Source organism: Balaenoptera ricei, chromosome 9, assembly GCF_028023285.1.
Source record: "Balaenoptera ricei isolate mBalRic1 chromosome 9, mBalRic1.hap2, whole genome shotgun sequence".
NCBI classification, from domain to species: domain Eukaryota; kingdom Metazoa; phylum Chordata; class Mammalia; order Artiodactyla; family Balaenopteridae; genus Balaenoptera; species Balaenoptera ricei.
Genome location: NC_082647.1, coordinates 77,498,013 through 77,521,790, shown reverse-complemented (window position 1 = coordinate 77,521,790; position 23,778 = coordinate 77,498,013). Strand labels below are relative to the sequence as shown.

Sequence of the window (23,778 nt, the reverse complement as noted above, 5' to 3'; positions counted from 1 at the left end):
CCTTCATAGGCTCTGCAACTAGAAGGGTTATTACTCATTCTAGTTATCAATTGGTTTAAAATAATGGTTTTTTTGACCCCTTATGTTTCTGCAGATTGACTGGGCTCAGCTGGGTGGTTCTCATCTCATGAGGGTACAGTCAGATGCTGGCGGGGGCTGCAGTCATCTGAAGGCTTGACTGGGCTGGATGTCTGAGATACCCACTCACGTGCCTGGCACTTGATACTGGCTGTGGGCTGGGGGCTCTGCTGAGTCAAGTCATGTGGCCTTCCCATGTAACTCGGGCTGCTTCTTGTGGCACAGTGGCTGGGTTCTGAGACGGAGGGGTAAAACATTCCCGAACTCCACTTTGTCAGGCAGGGCTCCCAGAGGTAGCAGGCCACAGTGTCTCATGCCACTCTCCGCCTTGATCAGCCAGCTCCAACGACAACATCCTTCTTTCTGTACTTCAAATCCTTTTGGAACAGGCTGTTTCCTCCACCTGAAATGCTGTCCCTTCATCCCTATATCCTGTCTTCCACACTCACACCATTTCCTGGGTAACTCCTCATTTTTCAGATTTTAGCCCAAATTATTATCACTTCAAGAGCAGCAAAATTTTTTTTTCTTGGCCACGCCATGTGGCTTGCAGGATCTTAGTTCCCTGATCAGGGATCGAACCCATACCCCCTGCAGTGGAAGCACAGAATCCTAACCACTGGACTGCCAGATAATTCCAAGAGCAGCAAGTCTCTAAGTAAAGCTTCACCATATGTTTCTCCTATTTCTCTTTTAACTTTTTCTTGTTAAATAATCATAGACTCACAGGAAGTTGCAAAAACTGTAGAGTCCTGTGTACCCTTCATCCAGCTTCCCTGAATGACAGCAGGTAGTAACTATAATACAAAATCAAACCCAGGACGTTGACATTGGTATAATACTGTTATCAGACTACTCTAACTTCTTAAAAGTATTTTTTTCTTTTACAAAATTATGGACACAATTCCCATACAGTTTTCCCTCTTATTTGGTAGAGTAGGTAAAGGTGGGTCACAGGTCTTATGGTAATGATGAGCTCCCCTCCTTATTTTTTATGTAAAACTATATGGCCTTAGATAAGAATACTGTTAATATATCTTATATTAACAAATGACTTTTCAGATGTTAATTTTTGATAAAGCAAAACTGACCCAGAGGAAAGTTCATACTAGATAAAAAAAAAAAAAAAAATTGGCAAAAGAGCAGACACTGAACCTCGAGTACATACTAAGGATGTTGCCAGACAAAAGAGCAAAGTGATGCAAAGACATAATCCTTTCCTCAAAAGGTTCACAAACTAGAAGCAGGCATCTGAAATGAAGATGTGAGTAAGAAAAATGAATCAAAAAGACTTCTTATTATTGAGACCTGGAAACAAGTTGCTGCTTTTTGTGTCAGGAAACAGAAACACACTTTGACCTGAATTCAGTTCGTTCTGGTGAACAAAATCACCATCATTGTTTAGAGTTGGACAGAGCTGGAGAATCGTAGGATGGAACTAAGAAAGTAAGAGTTGAATTCAAGCAAACAGCACACAGGGGACTCATCTGTGTTTAGTTAGTACCCAAGGGCCATACTTTTCAAAACCTTCTACTATGATGTCACCTTCAAGCCATATGAACACATCATCTTCCTCCTAAGAGTTCCTCACCTCCATCAATGTCACAGCATTTTCCTAGCCAGTTTTTTTCCTCCCTCCACCTTTCACATCTAGACTATGGATATTTCTCACAGCCACCCGTTCTTCTCTCTTTTCGCTAGCCCAACTCAGAGCCTCATTACACTTTTAAAAAAAATAAAATAAAATAAAAGCATTATATTTAGCTTTCCTGATTTGAAGCCTGTAACAGTTCCCCAAGGCTACTGTAACCAATTACCACAAATTTGGTGGCTTAATATGGAAAACAGTATGGAGGTTACCCAAAAAATTAAAAACAGAACTACTACATGATCCAGCGATTCCACTTCTGGGTATATATCTGAAGGAAATGAAATCAGCACTGCATGTTCATTGTCACATTATTCACAGTAGCCAACATTTGGAAACAATCTAAGTATCCATCAAAGTATGACTAGATAAAGAAAATGTGCTATATACATAAAATGGAATACTGTTCAGCCATAAAAAGAAGGAAATACTGCATTTGTGGCAACACAAATGAACCTGGAGGGCATTATGCTAAGTGAAATAAGCCAGGCAGAGAAAGACACATTTTTTGGTAGAAACTTTAGGACATTCTGTATGTGTATATGATCATATCATCTGCAAAGACAATTTTACTTCTTCCTTTCTGATTTGAATGCCATTTTTTTTTTCTTGCCTGATTACTCTGGCTAGAATGCCCAGTACTATGTTGACTAGGAGTCGGGAGTGGGGACTCTTATCTCATTCCTGATCTTAGAGGAAAACCTTTCAACCTTTCACCAATGAGTATGCTGTTAGCTGTAGACTTACAATATATGGCCTTTATTGTGTTAAGGTATATTGCCTATATAACCAATTTGTTGAAAGTTTTTATCATGAAAGGATGTTGTATTTTGTCAAATTCTTTTTTGCATCTACTGAGATGATCTCATTTTTATTTTTCATTTTATTTAATAAAAATAATTTATTAATAAATTATTGATTTGCATATCTTGAACCACCCTTGCATCCCAGGGATAAAGCCCCCTTGATCATGCTGTATGATTCTTCTAATGTGCAGTTAAATTCAGTTTGCTAGTATTTTATCAAGAATTTTTGCACCTATATTCATCACAGATATTTGTCTGTCGTTTCCGTGTAATGTTCATACTTGGCTTTTTAATCAGGACAATGCTGGCCTCGTACAATGACTTTGGAAGTGGTCCCTCCTATTCAATTTTTTGGAAGAGTTTGAGAAAGATTGGTGTTATTCTTCTTTAAATGTTTGGTAGAATTCACCAGTGAAACCATCTGGCCCTGGGTTTTTCTTTGTTGGGAGGTTTTGGTTTACTGACTTAATCTCCTTACTCATTATTGGTCTATTCAGATTTTTGACTTCTTCATGATTCAGTCTTGGTATGGTGTATGTTTCTAAGAATTTATAAGTTTGTTTTTATCCAATTTGTTGGAGTATAACTGTTTAGAGTAGTCTCTTATGAACCTATTTCTGTGCCATCAGTTGTAATTTCTCCCCTTTCATTTCCAATTTTATTTGATTTCTCTGTTTTTCTTTCTAGCTAGTCAATATTGCTTATCTTTTCAAAAAAAAGTTATTATTTTCATTGTTCTTTTCTTTTGTTTTTCTAGTCTGTATTTCTGTTCTGATCTTATTTCCTTTCTGCTGATAACTTTGGTCTTAGTTTATTTTTCTTTTCCTAGTTTCCTGAAGTGTAAAGGTAGCTTTTCTGAGATCTTTCTCATTTCTTAATGTAGGCATTCATCTCCATAAACTTCCCTCTTAAAACATCTTTTGCTGCATCTCATAGGTTTTGGTATGTTGTGTTTCCATCTTCATTTGCTTCAAGATATTTTTTAAAATTTCCCCTTTGTTTTTTTCCTTAACCTATTGGTTGTTCAGGAGTGTTTAATTTCCATATTACTGTTAATTTTCCAACTTTCCTCCTGTCATTGATTTTAAGTTTCTATCACTGTGGTTGGAAAAGATACTTGCTATCATTTTAATCTTAAATTTACTAACACTTGCTTTGTGACTCATCATATGATCTCTCCTGGAGAATTTTACATGTGTACTTGAGAAGCATGTGTATTCTGCTGCTGCTGGATGGAATGTTCCCTACATGTCTGCTAATCCATTTGGTCTAAAGTGTAGTTCAGATCCAACATTTCTTTGTTGATGGTCTCTTTATTGTTTAAAGTAGGATACTGAAGTCCCCTACTATTATAGTATTGTTGTCTATTTCTCACTTCAGATCTCTTAGTATTTGCTGAATATATTTAGGTGCTCCAATGTTGGGCACATATATATTCACAACTGTGATATCTTCTTGATGAATTGACTCCTTTATCACTATATAATGACCTTCTCTGTCTTTTGTTATTGCTTTTGGCTTTAAGTCTATTTTCTCTGATATGTCTATTTTCTCTGGCAGGCGCAAGCAGATCTGTTCTCTTTTGGTTTCTACTTGCATGGAGTATCTTTTTCCATGCCTTCACTTTGAGCCTATGTGTGTCCTTAACGTTGAAGTTAAGTCTCTTGTAGTCAGTATATAATTGGGTCTTGTTTTGTTAACCATCCAGCCACTCTATGCCTTTTAATTGGAGAATTTAATCAACATACGTTTACAGTAATTATTGATAGGTAATGACTTCTTAGTGCTATCTTGTTAATTGCTTTCTGGCTATTTTGTAGTTCCCTTGTTCCTTTCTTCCTCTCTTGCTGCCTTCCTTTGTGAATTGATGATTTTCCATAGTGGTATGCTCTGATTCTCTTCTCTTTTGTGAATGTGCTGTAGGGTTTTGCTTTGTGGTTACCATGAAGCTTACATAAAACATCCAACACATATAATAATTTATTTTACACTGATAACAACTTTGCATACAAAAACTCTAACCTTTTACTCCCCCCTTTTATGTTTTTGATGTCACAATTTACCTCTTTTTTAAAAAATTTATTTATTTATTTTTGGCTGCGTTGGGTCTTCGTTGCTGCACGCGGGCTTTCTCTAGTTGCAGCGAGCGGGGGCTACTCTTCGTTGTGGTGCGCGGGCTTCTCATTGTGGTGTCTTCTCTTGTTGCGGAGCATGAGCTCTAGGCACGCAGGCTTCAGTAGCTGTGGCGCGCAGGCTTCAGTAGTTGTGGTGCACGGGCTCAGTAGTTGTGGCACACGGGCTTAGTTGCTCCGCGGCATGTGGGATCTTCCCAGACCAGGGCTTGAACGCACGTCCCCTGCATTGGTAGGCAGGCGGATTCTTAACCACTGCGCCACCAGGGAAGCCCACAATTTACCTCTTTATATTGTGTATTTATTAATAAATTGTAGCTATAGCTATTATTAATACTCTTGTCCTTTAACCTTTATACTGTCCTATAACTTTTAATACAGCACCATATTACAGTATCAGAGTATTCTGAAGTTGACTACATGTTACTAATTAGCATCCTTTCATTACAGCTTGAAGAACTCCTGTCAGCATTTCTTGTAAGGCAGGTCTTGGTGGTGGTGAATTCTGTCAGCTTTTGTTTGTCTGAGAAAGTCTTTCTCTCTCCTTCGTTTATGAAGGACAACTTTGCTGGACAGAGTACTCTTGATTGGCAGGGCTTTTTTTTTTTTTCCTTTCAGCACTTTGAATGTATCATCCCACTCTCTCCTGGCCTGTAAGGTTTCTGCTGAGAAATCCACTGATAGCCTTATGGGGGTTCTCTTGAAAGTTATAAGCTTTTTTTCTCTCTTGATGCTTTTAAGATTCCTTGTCTTAGATTTTTAACAGTTTTATTATAATGTGTATTGGAGAGGATCTCTCTAGGTTGATTTTGTTGGGTGGCCTAGAACCTTCATGAATTTGGAGATCTAAATCTCTGCCCAGGTCTGGAAAATTCTTAGCCACTATTTCTTTAAATAAGCTTTCTGTCCTCTCTTCTCCTTCCAGCACACCAATAATTCACAAATTGGTTCTTTGGATAGTACTCTATATATCATGTAGGCTTTCTCATTCTCTCCTCTGACTAGGTAACTTTCAAGTTCTTCTCTTCTGTCTTCTGACTGACCTATTCTGCTACTGATGCTCTTTATTATATTTTTCATTTCATTCACTGTATTCTTCAGCTTCAGAATGTTTGGTTCCTTTTAATATTTTCTATCTCTGTTAAATTCCTCAGTTTGTTTGTGTATTGTTTTTCTAATTTTGTTGACTTGTCTTCGTGTTTTCTTTGAACTCACAGAGTTTCCTGAAAACAGCATGTTTGAATTCACTACCAGATAAATCACAGATCTCCATGTCTTGGGTTGGTTACTGGAAGATTATTGTGACCCTTTGGTGGTGTCATGTTTCCTTGATTTTTCATATTCCTTGAAGTTCTGCATTGCTGTCTTCCCATTTGAAGTTAAAGTCACCTCCTCCTGTCTTTATTAACTGGCTTCAGGAGAGAAATATCTTCCATCAGCCCTGCTAGTGATTCTGAGGCTTTCTCAGACCTTCTCTGGTTACACCTGATCCACACTTCTTGCTCCCTCTTGTGGCAGAATCCTTAAGCTTATATGCCTCCCCTTGATCTGCAATGCACCAAGCCATGTATTAGCTGCCTCCCTTTTGTTTCTCAAAGGTGGCCCTAAAGGCTCATTTGTGGTCTCTCCCTGGCCTGCAGATTCAAGCCTGCATTCTTTGTGTGCTTGAATATCACTCACCATCTGCCACATCTTGCTCTCACCACTGCTGCTGGGAGCACACACAGAGAGCCAGCCACAGGGTCAGAGGGTTTGTGTGGGTGAGGCATACTGAGCACTGGGGACACCCGTGAGCCCATTGGAGGATCTCCAGGTGAGGCATTCCCAGCGGCTTGAGGGCAGGCTTTTGGAATGTGGTTAGCAGGCTCTGTGTCCCTTTAACACCCTCTGAGGGAGCTATGTGCCATTCTCCATCTCTTCCTGCCTCCCAGTCATGCGGTGCATGTTTCAGTACTCTGGATGTGGGGAGAGAGAAAGGAGCTCCTTTGGCAGCCTCCCGTGAGCCACGTTTCATTCACAAGCTCTCACTTTCCCTGAAAGAAATCACAGGCTGAGATCTCTCTTGGCCCTAAGCTGTGTCCCCTTGTGGGGAGGGGTGGTGCAAGTCAGGTCAAGCTTTTCCTCTCATCCTCTCAATGCTTCCAAACTCAGAGTTCTTTTGCTCCAAAGGTGTGCTGGAACTTCTCATCTGGAAACCAGGACTTGTACAAAGGCTCTCTGGTCTGTGGGTGATTGTCTTAGACAATGTTTTCCAGGGGCTCCTGGACCAAGGCCAAGGGGGGCTGGAGCCAGTTCACAGGTTACTGCAGGCTCCACAGCCAGGACCCAGGTCTTTATCCCTATTAGTTGACTCACGGGGAAGCAAGACTCCTCTTAGGTCCCTTGGCATATGATGCTGGATCCCACAGCTCACAAAAAGGTACTTTTGTCTGTGCTTGGATGCCAAATTATGTCACTGAGGGAGAAACAAAGGATGTCTTATTCCGCCATGGGGCTGATGTTACCCCTCAAGGGTTTGTTGTTTTAATCTACATTCCTTTGAGAGTGTGCACTTTCTTTCTCCTGAATTTCTCCTTTGGGATTTACTGGACCATGTCCTCCGCCAATTTTTCCTTGGAGGTGATGGCATTTTTTTCCTTTTAAAATTCTTTATATATTAACAATACCAATTATTTATAATAAATATGGCAAATATTGCTCCCAGCTTGTGACTTTCAATCATGTTTATAGTGCTTTTTGGCTTGTCTTTTTATAGTCAGAGTATCATTTTCTGGTGATATTTTCCTTTTTCATCATGTTTTCATGATGATGTATTTAAACTTATGGCACATTTTAATGACCTGCCGCCAGAAGGATCAACTTTGGAAGAGACCAATTACTGGGAAAAGTGATGCATTATCAAAACAGAAAAAGAATTGTATTTTTAAAAATGCAAAAGTATTAAAATCCTGTAAGAGCCCTTTATAAGAGCAATGCAAGATATTCAATGTACATCAGAGTATACACTTCACAACTGTCCATCCTCTGCCCCATCTCAGCCCCTAAAATCCTGTATTCATCTATGTGGTCGGTTTGACAGCCAGCATAAAGTGGAAATGCAAGAATCAGCAGGATCAAGTCCAAGAAGAATGAAGCCAGATGGCTTTGTAGAACCCAATGTGAAAAGACATGTACAATAGGAATTATTACACTGTTTAACCATTCTTACAAAAATTAATGAGAGTTTTTAAAGAAGTCCTTTTTTTAAAGCGCAGAAACGATCTTCAGTAGTCCAACTGGGAGATGATAGATTTACAGGCACTTTAGACAAGATGACTCCAGTCATATAAAAGTTTAGTTTTATTATAGGCACTTTATGCAAACATTCAGTACTTTTTGCTACTTCTATAATCTTTTAGCAAGGTAGTCAGTTACAGTCTGAATAAGAAAATATAAACAAAAATTATACACTTTATTAACAAAATCTACTTTGAATGATTCTATACGTTTTATAATGCAATTCAAACCATTACTTTTCTCCAGTTGATGCTGTTTCTTTCTGTTCCTTCAATTATAGTCTCCGAAGACTGTGAACTGGGTGGAATGATCTTCCACCGCAGCAGAAAATGTTAAATAAGTAACTCTACATAGTTTTCCCAGGGAGTGCTCACTTTTTAAATTTTGATTAAATGCCATATTTTAACACAAATATTAGGCAATATTTAATAGCTCATACGGTCACAGTTCACTGGCGCTTTGCTCCAGCCTGGACACTGACCATGGAGAAATAGATGCCTTTCTGTGCCAGCAGCTGCTGGTGTGTGCCGTGCTCCTTGACTCTGCCGTTCTGAAACACCACTATCAAGTCTGCGTTCTGGATGGTGGACAGGCGGTGAGCGATCACGATGCAGGTGCGCCCTTCTTGGGCTTTGTCCAGGGCTTCTTGGACAACCTGTTCAATAATCACACAAATTAACTCTGATCATGATAATCCACTCCCTTGAATTTCTCCTCCGTAACAAGCCTCACAATTAATTTCTCCAATGATACGTGCTTCTTTAACAGTTGTGTCAATGGAATATAACATAGATTTTACAAAGCAAGGGATCTGTCATATCAGAAGAATACTGAATCCTAGTTTGGTTTATCTCAAAGTCATGACTGTAAATACAGCCTATGCAATCATTTAGAAGCACTTAGTAGTGTGCCCAGCCTTGCGGCATCCTTCTGGTCTAGCACTACAGTAAATTCAGGAAGCCTGAGCACAGGCCAAACACAGCCTCCTTGAATTTTGTTATTTTTAAGATTAAAAAAAATCAGAATGAGTTTATCTTTCAGATACCTGAATACTCAACTTTCTCTCAAACTGAAAACAATTGCTAGTATTTACCTTCAAGTACAGTCAGCTTTTAACATTGTTCTGTGCTTCCACTTTTTTATATAGTTGTTGAGGAAATGCTGCCAGTAGAAATGGGACTATGCCTCCTGAATGCAGCTTCTTAGATCAATACAAAGTGATCTGGGGCTGATTTTTGGAGCACAAGTGTTATAAGACTAATCTGCCTTGTTTCATCTTAGTTCTCTTGAATAACAGCTACTGAAAATGTTTAAATTCCACTGAAAGTAACAAAACTCAGTATCTGGCTGAATTTTGCTCTCTACTGTAGAAGATAGAAGCATAATTTAAACCTTTTAAGGGGCAACTGCTTCAAGTGTGAATGAGTCCACGTTAAATTCTTACCTTTTCACTTTCTGTATCCAGAGCTGATGTAGCTTCATCCAGAAGCAAAATATGAGGCTGTCTAACAAGGGCACGAGCTATTGCAATGCGCTGTTTCTGGCCACCAGAGAGCTGAGTTCCTTTGTCTCCTACTCTGGTGTTATATTTCTGTAAATAGGGTTTTGTTATTATGAAAAGTAGAACTGATAAAGTTCTGAAAGAGAGTTTGCTTGCAGAAAGTAGGATAACCACTTCCATATCCCCAAAAAGTTTAGGTTCAGAAGCTAAGAATGGGTTGAAGGAGAGTTAAACAACAAAAACATAGCTCTAAATGGCAGGATTAACCTCTCTTCTTGAAAACAGACGTTTGGGTCTTAAAAGTTATGCTTTAGTGTAGACAAGTCAACATATTTATGAGGAAGATGACTGTTGCAATGTGAGGCTCTTCCAGCCTTCTGGTTTCATTGCATTTGGGACAAAGATTGGTAGGAGGAAGGAAATTTGATTTTAACAGTCTATGCATAATAAAATAATTGAAACTCATTTTATTTATAACCAGCAGGTGATGCTCTCTGCATTATTTTAAAGTGAGAAAGGACGCATAGAGGGAGGGGATATGGGATGTATGTATACGTATAGCTGATTCACTTTGTTATACAGCAGAAATTAACACACCATTGTAAAGCAATTATATGCCATAAAGATGTTAAAAAAATAAAATGTCAATTATGATAATATCCTTTAAAAAAAATAAAGTGAGGAAGGGAAGAAATTCTTGGGATGCTAGCCTTTTGTTGTCTGTTTTTATAAGACTATCTCCAAAGCTTCAACAATTTTAATGGATGCTATGAAATTCTATTCAATATCTAACTTGAAAAGCTGAAATCTCCTGATTTACTTTTGTTTTCAGAGTTCTCCTGAAATTTTTCACGTATTGTTTCCCAGAGTAGATAATGCTCACTAAGTATCCAACATGACGATAAGGACAGGAATTAATAGGGTATGTAGGGGAGAGCAGAAATGTAATGTGTAACCTAAAAAAACCATATTATCTTTTTATTTTCAGGTCCTTGCCAGGCTGAAATGTTAGTCAAACTGTGGGCTCTGACATCCAGAGTTTGACTTTAAAATTCATGTTCTACTTCCTACACTGTTGGTGGGAATGTTAAGCTGGTGCAGCCACTATGGAAAACAGTATAGTGGTTCTTCAGAAAACTAAAAATAGAATTACCGTATGATCCAGCAATCCCACTGCTGGGCATATATCCAGAGAACACTATAACTCAAAAAGACACATGCACCCCTATATTCATAGCAGCACTATTCACAATAGCAAGACATGGAAGCAACTTAAATGTCCATCGACAGATGAATAGACAAAGAATATGTGGTACATATATACAATGGAATATTACTCAGCCATAAAAAAGAACAAAATAATGCCATTTGCAGCAACATGGATACAACTAGAGATTATCATACTAAGTGAAGTCAGAAAGGGAAAGACAAATACCATTATGATATCACTTATACATTTCCGGAATCTAAAATATGACACAAATGAACCTGTCTACGAGACAGAAACAGACTCATAGACATAGAGAACAGACTTGTGATTGCCAAGGGGGAAGGGGGGAGGGGAGGGACAGAGTGGGAGGCTGGGGTTAGCAGATGTAAGCTATTATATATGGAATGGATACACAACAAGGTCCTACTGTATGGCACAGAGAACTATATTCAGTATCCTATGATAAAGCATAATGAAAAATATTAAAAAAAGAATGTGTGTGTGTATATATATATATATATATATATATATATATATATATATATAGGGCTGAATCACTTTGCTGTACAGCAGAAATTAACACAACATTGTAAATCAACTATCCTTCAATTAAAAAAAAATTCATTCTATGTAGGGTTGCCTGTTTTTACTTGCTATTTCTGGCAACCTTAGTTCTATGGCACTCAACATAGAGCTCTCCACCTGCAGGTGGAGTAAGCGAGCCCAGGGGAGGTTCCGGCAGATGCTAGGGACTGGCCCAACCCAGAGCTGCAGCCACCAGGGAGGCCAGAGCACTGGAGCGAGTCCCATGAGGGTGCAGAGGTTGCCAGGCTGCATTGCCACAGTATCAATCCTGTTGAGGCAGATAAAGGCAGGGCTGTATCCCTGAGAGGAGGAAACTAGACCAGCCCCCTGCAGGGTGAGGTAAATCCTAATGCAAACCACTCAGGTGAAGAAGTAGGTCCTTGGACAGAAAATAGGACTTAAGTGGTTTTGCCTTCTCTTTCCAGGTCTAGACACTGAGGAAAAGAATTATGATGTCTACAGGTATGCTCTGTAGACAGAGCCCAGAGCCCAGAAAGGTAGGTGCCGGTGGTAGACAAATGTGAGAGGGGCAAGGTATATTTCATAAGCTAGATAATAATTACTCTCTGTATTTGCCTTTGTTAACCCCTAGCCCAGTGGTTCTCAAACTTTACCTGCATCAGTATCACCTGGGATATTAAAACACAGATTGCTAGACCCTACCTCCAAGTTTCTGATTCAGCAGGTCTGGGGTCAGGCCTGAAAATCTGCATTTCTTACAAGATCCCAGGTGATGCTGATGTTCTGGCCCACGCCCAGACTCTGAGAACACTGACTTCGCCATGAGTAAAGGGAATTAAAGTTACATGCTAGCCCTGGGAAGGGCCAATTATCCACAGATGGGCTAGAAGGTTAAAGGAGGAGAGGGGACAATGCCTCTTCCCTGGGGCTTATGATGTGTGGTGACAGCAGTTACCCAAAGAAGAGCCTCCAGAAAAGGAAATCTTGGGAGAGGGTTGGGGCCATAAGGCATTGCCATCTTTCCCCATGAGGAGAGGACCTTCTCCGCCAGTTTCAGGCTACTGAGCTTTATTTTTTAAGGGGGGCACTTCCTTAAAATAAAGAACATAACTGTGATAATGGGGGCGGGTGGGTTAGAGAAGATAGGTCTAGATCGCAAGGCAAAATACAGGACCTAAGAGGCTTAAGAGAGGGCAAGAGGTTCCATTTACCTAACTTCCTAGGAGGAATTCAGAAGGCATCCGTGGGACAACAGCCCAGGGAAGGTTTCAATCATCAGCCCTACAAGCAGAGGTTGGGGCGCATGGAACGTGCAATGGTGAGAGACGACACGACACCACGGACACTCCAATGGCTCAGCCTTACTCAGAGCCTTCTTTCTGGCATGGGGCCAGTTCCCTGGCCTGGCCTGACTCCACAGAGGGAGGTTTGAGGCTTGGGGGAGAGCGGCAAGGAGGTGGAAGGAAGGAAGGTTGGGAGAGAAATGGTGGGGGAGGGTCACGCTTGCTTCTGTGCGCCCTGCATCCAGACTTGGAGGGAAAGGTCTCCCAGGCATTATGTACTTTTTGGTCAGGCTGCTCACAGTGAGTGAGTCGGGTGATCAGGTAAACATCACATCCACTGGGGATGGGAAGTGCGGGCAGATGCTTGTAGACGGGTGGACGTGTGTTTTAGTTGCTCATTTCACCTTTGGGATCCAGCCCTTTAGAAGTCACAAGCATAGGCCAGGGGGGCTGCCACAGGCTCCCAGGCACCTTATTTGGAGAGAGACTTACATCAGGCAGCGTCTCGACGAAGGGGTGTATGTTGGCCTCCTTGGCTGCCTGCACGATCTCCTCCTGTGACACGACCCGGCTGTTGTCCCCGTAGGCGATGTTCTCGCCGATGCTGCAGTCAAACAGGATGGGCTCCTGGGACACAATGCCCATGTGTGCTCGGAGCCACTGGACATTCAGGTGCTTTATTTCCTTGCCGTCAATTAGCTGGAAACAAGAGATCACAGATCATCTTCAGAACCAGCACATTTTTTGAATTTAGGAAAATTAATATCGTTATTTCATACATTAAGACTGCCAAGTTATTATGAGAATTTTGTTGTTGTTTTCAGTTTGGATTGTCAAGGTTAACTGAATAAGGTCATAATTGTATGCTTTGAGGAACCATCATATTTCTTCTGTTTTAACCCTATGCATGTGGTAGGCAGAATAATGCACCTCTCCTCCATCCAAGATATCCATGTTCTCATTCATGAAACCTGCGAAAGTTATTCACAAGTGTAGATGGAATTACGATGTAAGGTTGCCCATCAGCTGACCTCAAAATGACAAGGTTACCTTAGATTATCCAGGTGGACCCAACATAATCATAATGGTCCTTAACTGTGCAAGAGGGGGGCAGGAGAGTGGGTATCGCAGTGGAGCAATATGAGGAAGACTCAACCGGTCATTGCCGGCTTTGAAGATGCAGGAAGGGGCCACGGGCTAGAAAAGGTAAGAAAGCAGATTCTCCCCTAGAGCCTCCAGAAGGCACAGAGCCCTGCTGACACCTTGACTTTAGCCCAGTGAGATCCACTTCGGACACCTGACCTCCAGAATTTGTAAGACAAATCTGTGTTGTTTCATCCCACTAAATTTGCTGTAATTTGTTATAGCTGCCACAGGAAACTAATAAAATGCATTCTAATTCTGGGATGTATTCTGGCATCCTTATTCTTATGTACTGATTTTCCGCAGGAAAAGTAGCCACCATTAGATTGGAAATAACTAACTGCTATACCATATAATAGGTGTGTAGGTCACGTTTCTGATCTGACCCGTTAGTTAGGATCTAACTGACCTGTTAGTTAGGATCTAAGTTTTTTGAGGACTTAAATGAAACAGAGGCGAGCGTCGGAAGGTGGCTGTTGTATCTCTAAATCACTGTTGACTTTAGGAACGTGGATTAAGGTCTCTTAGCTTCTGTGTGTGTAAAATGGGAATGATAATTCCTAAAGTCGCAGAATTGAGGATTAAATGAAGTCATGTATAAACCCTACTGAGCACAGTGCTGGGCACAGGGTATGTGAAGGACTGGCTGCGATTTGGATGCTGACCCAAAGGGGCAGGAGGGAGAGGCTGCCTTTTCTGTAGTGACCTGTCTCCCCTTGGATTATCCTGCAGAAGCCTGGGGCGTACCCATACAGCCTGGCCGATAAAAATCCTTACTCTCTGATGCAGACGTGTCTTCCCCAAAGATCTACTTTGCAAGAGAACGCTGGCATTCAAGTGAGAGCTGTTCATCCTCGCTGAAGGAGACATCAGTGACTCAGCTTCGAGCTTCTATAATAGTGGTGATGAGTATATTCTGAGCTATATATACACTTTGAATCCCACGTACCTGGCTGGGTGCCTCTGGGAGACAGCTGGCCAGGGGTAGGGTACAGTCTTGGCTGCAGGAAGACAGCTTCTGTTTGTGAAGCTGGCAGGCGCAAAGATGGATGGAAAACACACCCATGACCTTATTCGTACCGAGCCCGGTTGCCATGGAGACTATTCCAAGCATCTATGCTCCAGGCTTCCTCACAGCATTAAGTGAAGGTGGAAAGTAGAGAGTGAAGAGAGGCAGGAAAAACCATACAAGGATGTGGCGAAAAAGCAGATCTTGTTAGATAGAACAGTGTGAAAAACGGAAATCTGAGGAAAGAAAGAGTAGTTTTTTAAAAAACTTTTTTCCAGGCTTATACCCCTGGGAGAAAAAATAGACATTGTCGAACGAATACAGTCAGACAAACATGACTGATCCCAGCAAGTTTTAATGAGTTTCTCCATCACACTGCATACAAGAAGATGCTTGGGCCTCCTCATCCCCACGCTATACACAGCAACTACAAACTATTTAAAACCTGTGTTTGCTAAAGAATCCTTTCCTTAGGGAAAACATGTTTAGAAGACCAAATGTAAAAAGATCAACGCAGAGCTTCTTTGGCTGAGGCATGGGTGGCCATCTGAGGGAAGACCAAGGAAGTCCAGGGAGTCAGTGAACACTGCTCAAAAGATACTGGCCCTGGGACTTCCCTGGCGGTCCAGTGGTTAAGACTCTGCACTTCCAATCCAGGGGCTTTAGGTTTGATCCCTGGTCGGGGAACTAAGATCCCACATGCTGTGTGGCATGGCGGAAAAGAAAAAAACAGATACTGGCCTAAATAAAAACTTAAAGTAACACATTGACAATAACAATGAAAGGCCAAAAAACAAACAAATAAACAAAAACAATGAAAGGCTAAATTAAAATGACGAGCTATCTCTGTTCTAAACTTAAATCTACTACCTGATTTCAGTAGCACAATCAAATGTTAAATATGTATGATCCTGCTGTATGTATTTACTCTGAAATGGTAATCATAGATAATATATTGAGCATTGACTATATTATAGGTCCTGCTGTTAAGTACACCTCATGCCCTCTCTCGTTTAATAGTCACGACAACGCTCGCGAGGTAGACGTGATTTTAATCCCCATTTTACCGATGAGGACATGAGCAGAGTTAAGTCGCTTGTGCAAGGTCACACACTCTTAGTGACTGAGGGAGCTCGGATCGGATCTACACACGACAGGTTGGATTTTAGCAACACAGTGTCTCAGAATTGAAAAATACTTTCTGTCTTCCCTCAAAAGAGCAATGTCTCCATCTTAGCCCAGGTACCCACTGGGTAATACCCAGACAACAGTCTGCTAACTGATGTCCTAAGGGGGAGAGAGAACTCTGGTGGCCGCACATAGCATGGGCTGGCAAGGGAAGAAAGGAAAGGTCAGGGGAAGACTCAAACCAGAGTGGGTCTCAGTGAAGCTAACGAACTTCAGCTTCAAGGACGCCCATTTGCAGGCAAATGCTGGGAGCTGAACGGTGCTCTGGATGGGAGAGAGTCCAGGTCTTCTGGGTAAGCGTTTAGGATAACCTGCCTAAAAAGGAGAGGGACCAGACTCTTTAAGGTTTTAATATTTTGTTGTGAATTTTTCTCATTTGAAGGAAATATTCACTTTCGTATCTAATTGTGTGTTCATAACTTTGTATTCTTTCAAGTAGAGTCCCTGAAATTGTACAACTTTCAGGCCCCACCAAACTTGGAAACTCCACTCTCTGAACAATTCCATAGCTTGGTTTTGCAAGACTCGCCACAATTTGATCTAAACCTTTTAAAGTTATCAGTTCAGAGGTTCTCCACCTCTGGTTGGCATCAGAATCACCTAGGAAAAATCATAAAAATGAAAAGGCTAGGCCCTGACCTTCGTAAATGAGCCGGGGTGGCTGTGTTCTCTATTAGCTCTCTAGGCCATTATGATCCACGCCAGCTTGAGAACCTCCGCTCAGGTCAATGTTTCTCAGAGTGTGATTCGAGGCTCGTTGATGGTCATGAGGACTTCCCGACCTCCTCAGGGTCAAGTCCTTGCTTCAAATGATCATTATGATCAAATGACGTTCAAATGCATAGACTCATTTTTTATGGCAACAAGAACTAATCACAGGACTTCCCTGGCGGTCCAGCAGTTAAGACTCCGTGTGCTTCGGGACTTCCCTGGTGGCACAGTGGATAAGACTCCAAGCTCCCAATGCAGGGGGCCCGGGTTCAATTCCTGGTCAGGGAACTAAATCCCACATGCATGCCACAACCAAGGAGCCCGCATGCCACAACTAAGGAGCTGGCCTGCCACAACTCAGGAGCCCACATGCCACAACTAAGAAGACTGCATGCTGCAACTAAGGAGCTGGCAAGCTGCAATTAAGGAGCCCACCTGCCACAACTAAGACCCGGGGCAACCAACCAAATAAATAAATATTTAGAAAAAGACTCCAAGCTTCCACTGCAAGGGGTGTGGGTTCAATCCCTGGTGGGGGAACTAAGATCCTGCATGCCACGAGGTGTGGCCAAAAAAAAAAAAAAAAAAAAAAAAAAGAACTAATCACTAATAACCTATTAACTGAGTTATTCAGGGTCACTAATTGACATTCATAAATAAAACTTGGCACATTTACTAATGTTTATTGAGGACACTTCCACTAAGAAGTCTGGCTGCCGTGGGGCACTTGGCAGTATTTCGAAGCTCTAGTGTAAATGCACAGGAGCAGATCGTCGTATTCCCTGCAATGGAGGAGGACACTTTGTTTTCAGGGCATGATCAGTGTTGTCTTGAGACGGTTACTCTCCTATACACTCAGCATTCATTTCCATATTCTTCTGTGTCTGTCCTTCCACATATCAAGGGAGTGGAGGACTAAAAACTGTTTCCCAGGCTCGCTTCTGGTTCTAGAAGTAACTGAGGTTCTACCAGTGAGATGCAGTGTGCAAAATCTGGGAGACAGAGGCCGTGGTAAACTAACACTTGTGTTTCGGCAGACGGGAGTTTTTACCACACCCACACTCTGGTCTTGTGTCTTCAGGTTTGGAGCAGCTGTGACACTGGCCCAATTTCCCGCAACCTTCTGGCCACAGGACCCCCAGCTGCGACGCTGTGATTTGAACGTTGGGAGTGCTGACTTTTACTTTCACTTCCACTCTTCCAGCCCTTCCAGTGATTCTGCAAGCACCGAATTCCCCTTATTGAATATGTATCTGCTTGAAAAACCTAGAGCAGTTTCTGTTTCCTACACTGAACCATAACTGATACGGTCCATGTTTTAAATTTCGCTCCCCTTGTGCTTCTGTACATGGAGAATAATCATTAATTTCTTTACTTTCTTCTTGTCTAATTACTGCACGTATGTTTACCATTGTTGTTTTCAACTCCAACACTATTAACGCCAAGTGTTTTTTCCCACTACAGTGACTGTGAGTGTAGTAAGGGTGGGGAGGGAATTCTTTTGGTCTTTCCTAAGTGGGTTATAATCAAAAAAGTTTGAGAACCATTACTCTAATTAAATCTGCTATTTCAGCCAAACTGGCCTATATGCTGCATTGGGAACAAATCAATCATCAGCCACAGCTCACGTTATCTCTTTCATCGAACGATGTCTTGATTGCTCACCCTTACAACTTTATGCAACCAGCTCTAGTTACCCCTTAAGAACTAGCTCTAGGCCTATCTTCTTCTTTAATAGAACTCATGGAAGGATATGTCCCATCTCTTCAGTAGAAATCTTTGAGGACAGACACCTTCCCCTATAACTCATTAGAGCTCAACATTTAACACACTGCTTAATAAATGTCTCTTAAGGACCACAATCAGTGTCTGAGAGCTAAAACTTCCTCCTCTGATTGCTTCATGTGTCAGCAAGGTTTTCATTGAGAGTTCTCTGTCCAAACTTTAACCACAAAATTGAAGCAGAAAGTCAGAATTCACAGAAAATATAAAACAAGGTAGTACAAATGAAGAACAAAGCTTAAGGAAGAACAAAGCTTCCACAACTGTCAGAGAATGGACTGAGTAAAGGCATAACTGTCTGTGAATACAATATAAGAAATATTTATGATAACCGTGATTACCGTGGGGAAGTGAAAAGGGCCCTGGCCTACAGGATGAAAATTCTATTTTCACATCAATCATTAACGCAAGTAGGGCCCATATAGAACTGGCAGGCATCGCTCTGACTACACAAAGTAGGTGTCCATCCTGGATGGGCAGTGCCCAGGCCCATTCCAGTTGTTGAATATTTTGAATATCACCTCTGAGTTTGACCAGTAACTCAGTGCCTACATAATGAAAATGTTTCCCTCTAAATTCCATTCCTTCCTAGTTTGATTCTTTTCCTAGCCCCCATTATAGTCATTTAAAAATCCACTACTCCCGGGAGTTCCCTGGCGGTCCAGTGGTTAGGACTTCGCGCTTTCACTGCCATGGCCCAGGTTCAATCCCTGGTTGGGGAACTAAGATCCCACAAGCTGCGCAGCACAGTCAAAAAATAACAATAGTAATAACATGTCACTACTCCCTTCAAGACTCCTATCTCATTCCCAGTACCTAAGACAGTCCCTGACAGGAACTCACTGACAGTTTATTGACTGTTGCATGAATAAATTTGACCCTTCACTTACTCTTTTAGTTCAGGAAACAAAAGAGAATCCCTCTATGTTCTTTATCTGTTTCCCAAATTTGTTGCTCTCGCTTTTTTTAATTTGCCTTAGAAGGTGTTTGAATTCCCTCTCCATCAATGGTTTTATCTCATCCTCAGCCATAAAAATGTTCAAGATTCCCCATGCTAAACATCTTCCCTGGGCTCTGCCTCCCCATTTTTATTTTCCTTGCTTTCTCCTTTGATCTTCTAGTCTACACTTGGCTCAATCCCCTCCTAACCACACCTCAGCCATGCTCAACTGTTTCCTACCACCATCACTTCACTGAGAAGACTGTGAAATGTCAGAAGCAGCCCATTAATTGCCAAATCCTCCCATGTGCTTTCAGTCTCCGTCTTAGCCCATCTCTCCATGGCATTTGTCAGTGCCGACTACCTTCTCCTTGTTGAAACCCTTCCCATCCCTGGCTTCCATCTTACTAGTCTCTCTCAGCACTCCTCCTCTGTCTTTCTGGCTTTTTTTCCTGCAACTGCTCATGTAAACTGAGACCTAACCAAGGGAAGGGGGATGGCTGGTAAAAAGGCTGCTTGCAGAGGAAGGTAGAGTAGCAGGGTTGAGGGAAAGGCTGGAGAAGTTGGCTGGGGCAGTGGACACAGCTTGGAGACTATATCTAGGATGTCAGACTTTAAGTGGGACCGTTGTTTAAAAGTTTGTAAAACCATGGCTTATAGTTGAGAATTAAATACATCTAGGCAGGGGTTTCCCTGACAGTCCAGTGGTTGACACCTTGCCTTCCACTGCGGGTTCGATCCCTGGTCGGGGAGCTGGGATCCCACATGCCTCACGGCCAAAAGGCCAAAGCATGGAACAGAGGTAATATTGTAACAAATTCAATAAAGACTTTGAAAATAGTCCACATCAAAAAAAAAAAAAAAAACTACCAAAAAAAATACATCTAGGCATTTAGAAGATGAAAAAACTGAAATGAGCTGAATAAGAAAGTGCTCAGAAGTACCTAGAGATTATGACACTAAGTGAAGTAAGTCAGACAGAGAAAGACAAATATCATATAATATCACTTATATGTGGAATCTCAAAAAATAATACAAATGAACTTATTTACAAAACAGAAATAGACTCACAGACATAGAAAGCAAACTTAGGGTTACCAAAGGGGAAACATGGCAGGGAGGAATAAATTATGAGCTTGGGATTAACATACACACACTACTATATATAAAATAGATAACCAACAAGGACCTACTGTATGTGTTCCCTATAGTATAGGGAACTCTACTCAGTATTCTGTAATAACCCATACAGGTAAAGAATCTGAAAAAGAATGAATATATGTATATGTATAACTCAATCACTTTGCTCAGTGATTTACAATACTGTAAATCAACTCTACTCCAATAAAATTTTTTTAAAAAGAAGAAAAAAAGTGTGCTCACCACTGTTCCAGCCAAGGGGTCGTAGAATCGCTCTAGGAGCTGGACCACCGTGCTTTTCCCACAGCCGCTGCTGCCCACCAGGGCCAGCGTCTGGCCCTTCTTCACCTCGAGGCTCAGCCCCTGAAGCACTGGGATGTCTGGTCGAGTGGGATAGTTGAACACGACTTCATTAAATGTCACATTTCCTTCCACTGTATTCTAAAATCAGAACAATAACAGTAAATTTGATTGCTGCAATCCTGAAAATTCACAATTAGCCAACCCTCTCTACCGCCAGGTATCAGAAGGTAGTGAACTTGTATTACAGTCAGGCTTCATTTGTAACTGCTAAAATGTAATACATAAGATCTAGAAGGGTCAGTGTTTTCACAGCACGTCTCGTTAACACAATACAAATGTGAAAACTCAAATCTGTTCCCCAAGAATAGGGTAACCCACATATAATAAAACCTCATTAGCAGGATTTGTGTATAAAATGGTCAGTATTTCTACATCCGTGTGGCTTTGTTCTACAAAAGTACTAGACGTTAACGTGTATTATCAGCATTTACTAAAAATGAACTAAAATGACCGAGAAACTTTCATTTTATTACCACCAAATAAAAAAAGCACAGATTTTATTAAACTTCCACTTAGAATACTAAAATTCATCAGTTAGGAGCAGATCATATAATCAAAACATCAAACTGACCGGCTTTAGGCCTTCCGTGCTGTAGCTGTCGATCACAGGGGTTTTTTCAATGATCATGATGACGTGGGCTGCTGACACTTTGGCCTTGGCATAGTCAGGAGCAAATGAACTGACCTGTCCCACAGCCATCGCGCCAAAGACAATGGCTGAGAACACTCTGCCAACAACAAAGACAAAACGTGCAAAGAGTTAGGATTGCAACGCTAGGAAGGTGACACTCCTACACCCAGAGCACGATCTCAAACAGTCACAACACGTTAGTCAAAAAGTTTCAAAAAAAAACCACTTTTCCTTATAAGTTCATATCAGTGTAACTGACTGATTGTAAAATGACCCCATGTTTCATCTCTCTCTGTGTCCTCACCTTCTTGTAAGTGACTTTGCATCTCCTCTACTGAAGAAGTAGAGTTTGTTTTCCTACCCTTTGAATCTGGTTTGGCCTTGGAATTTGCTTCAGCCAACAGGATGTGGCAGAAGTGACTGTTGCCAGGTCCAAGCCTATGACTCAGGGGGCCTTGCATGCTTCTCTCTCTCTCCCCGCCACTACCACAAGCCCACCTAGCTGCTGGCGGACAAGGCACAGACAGAAGAGTGCCGTGGGCCCCAGCCAACTAGCCTGTTACTCACTGCACACAAGAGCGAGCCCAGCTGAGATCCACTATGCCCAGATCAGCAGAACTGCCCAGCTGACCCCCAAACTTAAGGGCAAAAATAAATGTTTATTATCGTGTGTCACTGGGGGGGGGGTAGTGGGTGGTTGTCATGCAGCGTTATTTGTGGCAATCAATAACGGGTATAGGCAGTTTTGCTGGATTACATCAGATTCTTAGAAAACCTGTGAACTGTACTGCAAACAGAGTTCCTTAAAGAGCCAGATATCATGCTGCTCTCAAGATGCATCGACTTTTTTTTCTTGGCCATGCCACACGGCTTGCAGGATCTTAGTTCCCCCACCAGGGATCGAACCCAGGCCACCACACTGAAAGCGCCAGGTCCTAACCACTGGGCCACCAGGGAATTCCCTTCATCGGCATTCTTTTTTTTTTTTTTTTTTAAAGGTGAACACTGAATTTCATTTATTATGTATTTCTTTCTTTTTAATTTTTTAAATTAATTTATTTATTTATGGCTGTGTTGGGTCTTCGTTTCTGTGCGAGGGCTTTCTCTAGTTGTGGCAAGCGGGGGCCACTCTTCATCGCGGTGGGCGGGCCTCTCACCGTCACGGCCTCTCGTTGCGGAGCACGGGCTCCAGACGCGCAGGCTCAGTAGTTGCGGCTCACGGGCCCAGCTGCTCCGCGGCATGTGGGATCTTCCCAGACCAGGGCTCGAACCCGTGTCCCCTGCACTGGCAGGCGGATTCCCAACCACTGCGCCACCAGGGGAGCCCTCATCGGCATTCTTAATCTACGACATGGGAGTCACAGCAGCTTAAAGTTGGGAAGGATTTCACAGAATGTCAAGTCCAGCTCTCAATGCTTGTGCCAGGGCACATCCCCTAAGCTAGCTTCCATCCTTGGTTTTAGGACGGAGGAAGTTTGATTGAGGAAGTCTATTGTTAAAAACTTCCTTTTCAAACCAAGAAAAATGTACATCCTTTTGCATAATACATCCCTTCAAAGTACTGGAATATTATTTTCAAAACCCTTTGCATCTTTGGTAACTCCCTTCACTTTCAATATTTCAGCTGCCCTTCTCTGGACACATTTATCAAAATGCCTTTTTAAACAGTGGACCGGGAACTGACGTAATATTAGGAATCTCCCAGAATAACGCCATGAGCCCATCAGGTCCATTCCTTTGGACTCTATTCCTGAGTTAATGGAGCACACAGTGTTTTTTTTCTTTTTTCTTTTTAATAGCTCTAAATAAATCACACAGCTGGTTCATCTTGGACTTGTTATCATTTAGACCTGTGGAATCTGTTTAAAATGGACTGCTCTTCAGCCAGGTCTCCCCATCCCTTACTTGGAAGATGGATTTTCCAAATCTGAAAGTCCACGAGTCAGCAATTTCCATCAATTGAATACCTTAACCTCGGAGTAAAGCAATATATCAAATAATTATCTAATTAAAGCACCAATGCCAATGATGCCTGGTTTTGATCTTTTGGTTATAGTTATAAATAGTACCTGCATATCAATTATCAGAAAGATGTTGAGTGGAAATTTTAAATCTTCTGTTGGAGTCATCCTGAGAAAACTGTAATGCACGCACAAGTCAATGTCTAAATAGGATGGAAATATTATACTAACACATATTCCCAGGCTTCAATGATGCTGCTTTAAATGTAAAACTGTATCACCATTAATTATGGTATGGTATCAAAGGGCAGCTCAGCCATCACCAAACCTAGACACTCAGAAAAATTACACATAATTTTCACTACCAAACTGCATATTTTAGTATTTTAGAAATATAAGTTAAGTCCAGGTCTGTCTTCTGACTGAGGTA

At 41.6% G+C, this 23,778-nt stretch overlaps 1 protein-coding gene across 2 annotated transcripts in view; it reads right to left on the bottom strand.

Annotated features, from left to right (window-relative positions):
- ABCB1 (ATP binding cassette subfamily B member 1) overlaps positions 1–23,778 on the bottom strand; it is a 108,190-nt gene that overhangs the window by 1,441 nt on the left and 82,971 nt on the right. Inside the window, exons 24-28 of one of the 2 annotated variants that reach the window (XM_059934002.1) lie at positions 21,328–21,484; positions 20,637–20,834; positions 12,973–13,179; positions 9,385–9,531; positions 8,422–8,595 (exon numbers count right to left, since the gene is read on the bottom strand). In XM_059934002.1, coding sequence (XP_059789985.1) covers positions 8,422–8,595; positions 9,385–9,531; positions 12,973–13,179; positions 20,637–20,834; positions 21,328–21,484 — 883 coding nt within the window. Of the gene's footprint in view, positions 1–7,980; positions 8,596–9,384; positions 9,532–12,972; positions 13,180–20,636; positions 20,835–21,327; positions 21,485–23,778 lie in introns of those variants that run through there. The other variant, XM_059934003.1, reaches the window with a different exon arrangement.